The sequence below is a fragment of the Boleophthalmus pectinirostris genome, unplaced genomic scaffold (genome assembly GCF_026225935.1).
Source record: "Boleophthalmus pectinirostris isolate CB_2022bp ecotype Guang Dong unplaced genomic scaffold, ASM2622593v1 HiC_scaffold_3, whole genome shotgun sequence".
In the NCBI taxonomy this organism is placed as follows: domain Eukaryota; kingdom Metazoa; phylum Chordata; class Actinopteri; order Gobiiformes; family Gobiidae; genus Boleophthalmus; species Boleophthalmus pectinirostris.
Genome location: NW_026571299.1, coordinates 36,779,706 through 36,788,682, shown reverse-complemented (window position 1 = coordinate 36,788,682; position 8,977 = coordinate 36,779,706). Strand labels below are relative to the sequence as shown.

General features: G+C 37.6%; 1 protein-coding gene across 2 annotated transcripts; it reads right to left on the bottom strand.

Moving 5' to 3' along the window:
* Positions 1-1,940: 1,940 nt before the first annotated feature.
* LOC110174322 (T-complex protein 11-like protein 1) lies at positions 1,941-8,409 on the bottom strand. 2 transcript variants are annotated; one of them, XM_020940414.2, is made up of 10 exons: positions 8,256-8,409; positions 7,642-7,729; positions 7,403-7,532; positions 7,187-7,307; positions 6,274-6,494; positions 5,397-5,533; positions 4,362-4,513; positions 3,529-3,710; positions 2,966-3,138; positions 1,941-2,651 (listed from the first exon to the last, which is right to left on the bottom strand). In XM_020940414.2, the coding sequence occupies exons 2-10, from the start codon at positions 7,715-7,717 to the stop codon at positions 2,419-2,421; spliced, it is 1,425 nt and encodes a 474-aa protein (XP_020796073.1). In that variant the 5' UTR covers positions 7,718-7,729; positions 8,256-8,409; the 3' UTR covers positions 1,941-2,418. The 2 variants fall into 2 exon arrangements, with proteins under 2 accessions (XP_020796073.1, XP_020796081.1); XM_020940422.2 differs by having other exon boundaries at positions 7,642-7,752; positions 8,256-8,357.
* Positions 8,410-8,977: the final 568 nt, after the last annotated feature.

Sequence of the window (8,977 nt, the reverse complement as noted above, 5' to 3'; positions counted from 1 at the left end):
TGTGCCAAGCGTCTTATAATCCCCATTACACGGGTAGATCCTCCACTGTTTGCTTTTGTTTAAATGAGGTACAGTACATGCAAACTGTGTCACTTGAAACTAAACAGCAGTGAAGGGATTTCAAACTACTGTATTAAAGAGACCACTTAATGTAGCGCTGGTGCCATATTGATGCAAATGGATTTGCTATGCTGAGAATGTGGCGCCGCTCAGACTCCTCCTTCTGCACTGTGATTTGAAGATGCGTGTTACGGGGTTGACACATGACTGTGGGCTGTCCGCTCTGTGCACTACCTACTGTGCGTGCTGTATGCTGTTTGTCTGTCCTCATGGGAGTTTGGACTCTTACTGTTACATCATCGGCCACTGTCCTTGTTTGTGTGTTGGGCCCCAGATGTATCGGTCTGTGTGGTACCGTGGCTGTCTCATTGCCACTTTGTTAACCGTTAGCTTCAGCGGATGATGCATGTTGGCACTGTTTTTGTGTTTTGTATCCTTTGATGCACTTGGCCTGAGCAGTCTCTGTATGTACTGTGGCAGTGTCTTTTCCATGTGATTTCTTTGTTTTGCCTTTAGTTCTTTATACACATTTCATACTCTCATGCCGCCATAGTTGTCATTTCTCATTTGTCACAAATGTTCCTCCATTTTGTATGTTACAAAGACACTCAACCTGCTCTAGTATGAATGCATTAAGTAAAAGCATTACATTTTAATGAGCAGCTATTTAAAGTAAGTTTTGGTGGCATGATATGGGCTGTGCATGTACTGGTCTTTTAACATCCATGTTCTCCTTGTGTAGCTCACCCCAGCGTTCAAGTTTCCGGATACCAAGCTGTGAGTTGAAGGGGAGCAGCCGATGTGAGTGTGTTTGCGTGTGTCGAAATAGTGGGCAGAGCAGTGGAAAGAGATAGAGAAAAAGAGAGATAAGCTTTATGCAACAACAGGGCCAACTAGCACTACTCTGACATTTAGAGCGCACTATGTAGACCCCTGCCCCATGATATAAGCCCCCACAGACAAAGGCAGCCTGTACCACAGGCCCACAGGACCTCTGTATCACTCCTGTCTCAAGAAGGTTAGCCATGGAGGGCCAGGCTGTTTCCTGACCTCATGGTGACTGCCCAATACTGTCATTGTAGGTACTGTATGTTTAGACTACTGTAGACCATTACTATTGATTCAGGTCTATTGAAGATACTTCCTGTGGAAATTATTCTGGAGAAAATGTTTGAAAATGTAGAGAAAAAAAACTGTACCAGCATATAATGCTTTGCCCATGTTTGTGGACAGAGTATGGTTTGTCAATGAAAAAATGTGATGTTTCAAATTTCAAAGCAATATTATATTAATTAAATGAAATAATACAATGACATCCAGGATCCAATGTCTGATTTATCTGGTTTGTAAAATGATGGTTAACTGAAATATGCCAACATTTCAGAATACCCACACTTAATTTTGAATATTGTGGGAGAAAAAAGAAATTGACAAAAACTAAATTTTTTTTAATGTTTTGTGATGAGGATGAACCTCAGATGCACTGTTGGGATATTTATCAGTCACCTGCAACCCAAAGGATGAATATTTATTTACTAATACTATAATATTAAATAAATATAATTTAAAGTTCTCAATTTTGGTTTTCATTATCTACTTTTCATCACAATGAATATTTAACTGTATGTAATCACTGTAATATATGCATTTCATTTTTAATGAGAATGCTAATCTTATGACTTTTGACAATACTGATCTAATACTGATCATCTGCACTATTTATCTTCCATTTTTCACAACACATGACGAGTTAGGATTAAAGGAATATCAAATAATCATTTACAAAAGTTTTATTCTCTTGATTTTTTAAACCAAATGAATGCACAGAGTTAGCAATTATTATTAAAGCTTGAATCTGGTTGCAAAATAAACAACAAAAACAGGGTTAACAATTATTTTTAATTATTTAAAAAAATCTTAATATTAAGAATTTTATTTTCACAATCAATTTATTTGATGAAAGTTACAGTATATGTTCAGTTAAAAAAAAAATAAAAGAAAGTTAACACTACAGAAGCTAAAACACAACAAAGCAGTTACTTATTTACAACACCATGAACACCGTTACCAAAATGTTATGACATTTTCTTTGGTACTAGCTTTTCCTGAGACAGAATACAGGTTCTCAGATAAGAGAAAAAAATATCTTAACAGTTCAATATATGTATTTATATAGATATAATTGTATTGTTTTAATAAACATATTTATAGGTATGTATAGAGGTATAAAAACTACTAAAAAGAGTTCATATAGGCTGTTGTTTTTTCATACAGCTGTGCCTCATACTGCAATATTCATCATCCAAAGCCCTGACATTTTAAACCATGAGCAATGAGGTCCTCCCAGCCATCCTCTTCTCAGCGCTGGTCGTCTGCGGTCTCTGGCTCTCCTGATGGGAACAGAGCTCTCCTAAGTATGGGAGCATAGAAGGGCCCAAACACGGAGCGGTTGAAGTGGACAATTTGCCCAAAGGCCCTTCCCAGCTCGGCCAAGTCTGCACTGAGCAGCCTGAGGGGGGAGGCCAGTTCTGGACTCCTTTTAGGAGGGCCCCCCTGCAGCATGGCCTGGAGGAAGCCCTGTACCCTCTCTCCTGCATTATCCAGATATATCCAGAAAGACAAGATGTCAGCACTCAAGTTCAGCAACACCCAACTCCACATATCTTATCCTAAACATATTTTCCTTTTCTTGTTGACAAATGGAATGACTAGTGTGATTACAATTGTGTGTATACTCCCTAGTATACATGCATGGTCAGTGGAATATTTGGTAAAAAATAAATAAGGAATTTGTTTCATTTAATTTACTCTGCCATAATGAAAACATCTGAACATATCTTTCCCTGATTTATTGTTTGATGATAAGTGAAAATAAATAAGAATTATCTATTTCTGACTGTCTCACCTATGAGAATGCGAACAGGGTTGTTATCCCTCCACAGCTCTTCTATTTGTCCTTTGAGGATCTCTTGGTTCTCTTTTGGAAGTGATGTGTTTTCTTGACTACATCGAGCTTCATTCACCTGCTGCACCACTTTTTCAGCAACTCTCTGCAGTGCCCCCGTAAGGTCAGCCTCACTATAGCATTTCAAAACAGAACAATTAACAAAAGAATGTGCCACATGCTTAAGTCTTCATGTTTTAATGTTTAGAGATTTCTTAATAATTGTAAATAAAAAAAATACAGCTATCTATATGCATTTAATTAACAGGGAAAAAGAAAAGAAAAGAAACTGCCTGCATTGCCATTAATAGAGCTAAGCATGTGGGCATGCTTTGAATACCCAAAGCTGCTGTTTTACATTTGTCCACTAATCATGACAGGGCTTCTCTTAAACAGAAAGAATGAGGTTAGAAGGATCCCTTTTGACAAGCTAGTAGCCTCCTGTCACCTCCATTGGTATTCTTCTCTTACCATACCTGTTCCTGGTGACAGCGAGTACATGCATCACCACGCTCCTCTCTTACCTGCTGTGACTGCCTTCTAGCAGGGCAGTGATAGACCGCTTGAGTTTACCTAAAAACCCTGGCAGCGACCACACAGCCCCTCCACACTGAGCACTGGTCACCAACAGTACCGAGGCATCCAGAGTCAGACTCCAGACCTGTTCCCCCAGAGAGTCCAGCCGGGCCCGGTCCATCAGCACAGTCTGCGAGGGCGGGACATGTATCAAAGTTTTATAGGTTGAATTAATTTGGCAACATTTTAAACTGCTCATATTTAAAAATGAGTTGAGTAGAGGGCAGTGGGGTCAAAATTATATGGTAGAATTTGTATTTAACACATTACGTAAATGTTTTGATCTGATTTATGGGTAATATCTCTGTAATTGCTAGGTCTATCCACAAGAAAAAACAAATAAGTGGTGGTAATATAGTCACACTCGCTGTCAGCTGAAAGGACTTTTAAGACATAAGATTAATATTGCTAATTTGTGGACCCAATCTCTTACAAGCAATAATTTAAAAAAAATGTCAGTTTGGCTATTTCATTTAAAAACCTTGCCTCATCTATAGTTATGTACTCCCCTACTCTCCATATAAAATTATGTCATCATCAAATTCTACAATGTGAATTCAAGCTACTCCAAGAAACACTATTATGAAACTACAACAAGATCAGCGTGATCTGTCTTACACATTTAAAATGCTGGATTTTCTACATTACAAGAGCTCTGATGTGTTTCCTCATGCATCAATGAGCAGTGGGGTGAGGAGCAGTGTGTAGAGAGACTGAATATTCCCTCATTATCAATAAAACATTATTCAAATGAGAGACGATGATGTAACGTGTGGCTGACCTCGGGATATTTCTGGTCCAGTGGGCTCCAGCGCAGCAGATGCATGTAGGCTCTGTTCAGGACGGACATGACGCTGACAGGACCACTCCTGACAGACGACATCTCCTCTGATGCAGCTGCGTGGAGCCAAGCCACAGTGTTATCCAGAGAGGCTGCAGGAAGAGGGAACATTCACATTATTATATCAGGACAAAGACTATAGGAATGTCACAATATGTAATTTTAGTGTTAATTAAAAAAAACATGTTGACATTACTATATATTATTTATGATTATCAACGTGACCAGGCAATAATGAAATACTTCCATTCACACTGCCTAAATGATCAGTATTCCTCTATGAGTTAAGACTGTTGTCATAGCGATTAATAATGTAAAACAAAATATTTTGTTTTGAATGGGGAAAAAGTCGTCAAAATGTATGAATAAGGAACCTGACACAATTTTTAACCTTCTTCGTATTAAATTAAATTTAAACTGAATGATGAAGATAAGTTATTGTCACAAACTACAGGGAAAAGCAGTGTACATTTGGGTTTAATTATTTATTACTTATTGATTACTTAAAAATAATTATGATTATCAATTAGCTGAATAATCTAGTCATCTCTATATCAGACAAACATCAAATAAAAATATTTGTTATAAATCTGCTCTTAAGATTAGATTTTAATTGGGAACATTTTTGATTTATAGTCAGAGGGGCTGGATTGTGGCTGTACATTATTGATTTTTGGAGATGGGTCATGAAACTGTATTTTAGAGTCATAAATATAGCGCCATAAGATGTAATCAACAAAATTAATTAAATAAATCAGTGAGCTTCCAATATTCTTTTAAAGAGAGACTAATAGCCTGGATAAGATTGCTTTGTCAGCACAAGCTCCCTGTCCCATTGCCAATAACTGTGATTACTCAGCTCTCCTTAGGTAATATCTGCGCCAACTAGCCTCCTCCTTATAGGCTCCCTCTGCATCACTCCGCGCGGTAATTAAAATCTAGAAGCTTGCTTTTAAACCCTTAACCCCTCCTCACCGGGATCCTTGTCCAGAATCTGTTGGAACTTGGCTCTCTCGTATTGCACTGCCTGCTGCATCAAGTGAGGCCTCAATGTCTGGACAGTGAAGTTCACCATGTCAATTTTCATGAGCCCCAACACGCGGAAAATACCCCTGAAAAAAAAAAAGATCTCCGATATCACCAAATTATCAATCTTACAATAAAACATATATATTTGTGTTCACTCTATAAGTTACTCACTACTCACTGTCCCACTGCTGTGTGAGCAGTGTCTTATTCAGTATAGAATAGAATAGGCTGCATTCATCTGACAAAATTTGATGATTTCATAATTTCAGATGGAGAGCAGTAGCCTATTTGTGGAATTCAGGTTCCTGTTATAGGCTACATTTTGGACTTTTCAGTATTTTAAAAGATAGGACATTTAGTTTTAGATTCAGTTCATTGCTATGGCAACTGTCTCAAGGGTATAGCTCTATGTGATTCACTGTTTTTGGAAGAAATATCCAAACTTATGATCCATAAATGCTGAACCTTGTTAGAGCTTTGCTTCCCAAACTTGTCTTTATAATGTTAAAGGTGCACAGTGTAACTTTCCTGGAGGAGAGTCAGCCACCTTCTTCTCTCCATGGAGATATTTCTTTTTTGCCTTATTATTTCACAGTATGGGAATAAAGTTGGTAATCACAAGGTTACAAGAGAAAGACAAGTTAATCATCATATCTGTGGAGAAGCAAGCCTGTACATCATGAGTATTCATGTTTTTCATGTTATAATTCATTGAATCCTGACCTGTCCTCCAGCTCTATCTGTCCTACCAGGGATCCTGATATGTTGTGATGTCACATGAACACAACCTATTCTATAAAAAGACATATTATTCTTAGCCCACCTGAAGAGCTCCACAGGTTCCTGTAGGTGGCGTAGTGCCCTGATCTCTTGGTCTCTCACAGGGGCGCACAGTGAGCCCATGGTGTTGATGACGTATGCTGCCAGTCTGTTCAGGTCCAGTGCTCCCTGACTCACCTCCTGTTTGATCAGCTCCATGTCCAGCACCTCGTCCAGCTCTGCCCTCAGCCTCACATGGCCCGGCAGTAGCAAAGACTCAAGCAACTGGAGGGGAGAAGAAGTTACTTACATGGGTGGGTTAATGCAGTATAAATTATATTAGTGCAGTTCTTTAATGTGTCCAATCCTTCAGACTTAAAACTGTACTTTGGTTGATACAATGTTGTATTACAAGTGCAAACTATAATGATATAAAAGAATAAAATGTTTTTTTTCTTTTTTTTAATTAATATTATAATTTTTTTAAAATCTCAGACAATATTATCGTAGTCCTATGTATGTGCTAAAACTAGCACAGACTGAAGTATTGGGCATAATGTGAAATGACTATAAAATTAACCACCAAGTGCAATGTTTATGGTCTGCTTTGAAAAAAATGTTATTTTGCATATCTCCATAACAATAATTTGTGATGTTATAATTGTTTTCAGTATATCCTTCACCTCTAGTACTGTTCAGATAATACATTAACAAACACTGTTTGCAGTCTCACTGGATTTGAAATGTTTGAGACCCACTGATGTACAATGTTGTCTTTAGTTTTGGATGATTAGGGAAGATTGCACAAAACAAAGTTTCGATTGATCTGATTTTGATTTTGGGAAATTGAGAGCTCCTTCTTTTAAGTATCTGGCATGTGTTTTTGTTATTCTCCTCTGTATCTCTGTATTATTGCCACTTGTGTAAAATGTAATGCTCAATTTATACCCTTTATATCTGGCACTTGTTTTGCTTACGGTCTTGGTCTCTTGAAGAAGAACCATGGCATGGCTGTAGTCTGGAGGATCACTGTTGAGTTGTTGCTGCAAACAGTCCCAAAATGCCTTGTGGACTATTTCAGTCACTGTTCCTTCCAAACTGCAGAGGAAAAGACCGTTACCATCTCTCACAACTATTTAATTAGAGTGCAAATAGCCGCAGCCACTTAAGGAAAGGGCTTTTTAATTTCTTGCCTGTTGGTGGGAGGGCTATTAGGTTTGAAGCTGAAGTCTCTGTTCACCACTATCTCATGTGCGAGGCTTAGGTTGGACACGCAGTTTTCCAGCTCAATCAATCGGGATAATGAGGAGCTTGGTGGGCTCCCTGAGACATAACACACAACAGTGCAAAATTAAAAGTGCCACTGTGCTAATGAACTAGATAGCCCAAGTATTAATGATAATATATGGTAATACACCCAATAATAGGCTACCTGTTGGAGAATCAAGTTTCTGTAGAGGTGGTAGGTCCCCTGTGGAGTCCTCAGAGCCATCTCCTCTATTTGGCATTATAGTAAAAGCCTATCATAAAAAATGCATGAAGTCTATGTAAAAAAAAAAATTACAGAGAATTACATTCTTTTCCATTTTTTACACTTAAAAATGGAAAAGAATGATTGGACATATAATTATTTTAAATCTTCCTTTTCCATTTAAATATATTATGACAAATGAAAATATATTTTAATTTGATATCTGAGAGATCTGACAAAATTGGAAAATGTGCTTTAAATCAATAATTCAAATGGACAAGGGTGAGATAATAGGCTATAGGCTATATGCATAGGCTAAGTGTCTTTCTATACAGGGTAGTGCTAGAATTTGCTTTCAGTTTCTAGAATTTAATGCCACACTCAATGAGCCAGTAGGCCTATTCAAGAACAAGGAGTATCACTATTTGACAAAAAAGTTATATCTACTTGTATTTGCTTTTATTTATCACAAAGTAATTAGTAATCTTAATTATCACCTAGTTGCCTGCTACAGTTGCCAAAACAAAAATGTGAGAAAACGCTTAACTTTATAAAGATGCTATTTTTACACTTACCTTGTGTCAACAGACTTCAGTACAATCCCGAATCGATTTTACTCTTCTACATATGAAGATGACAAACTGTATTCTCTGGTTCCTTCCTTGTTATAAGCCCACTGTATTTCAGAGTGAAGTTTAAAAAGCGGACCAAACCATTACTGAACGAGCAGGGGACTAAACTTTGTATCCTCGTGTCCAGCGTTATTGCCTTGAGGCGCAGCGCGTTTACTTTGAACTTTTCATGCGCTTAAATTCTATCTATACACGTGTTCTCTTACTGAATCATTTTAAGCAGAGGTGAAATTAAAGTAGACCCATTTCACATGGTTTGCTCCGTTCTTGAATCAAAACAAAACGCAGCTGTTTGGCCCCGCCCACTGTCATTTGAAAGAAAACATTCACGTCATTGTACGGGCTACTTTTTTTTTTTTTCTAACAGATGGGCTGAAAAAACTAAGTAAAGGAAAAATGCTTTATCTATGTATTTACATTGATAAGACCAGTGCTTACCTGGTATTGGTACTAGAGTACAGTAAATACTACGAGCTCAAAGCGTACTAAGGTTTAAACGTAGGTCTGTCTCAAACTATTGTTCAATGTGTAGCCTAACGGGTTAAATATAAGTCAAACATAACATGAGGGATACGTAAAAATGGACAGCCAAAATCAAGTCTGGTTATATCCGCATATAGAGACACAAAGGAAAAAAACACATTCTTAGTTTCAACAAATTTTGT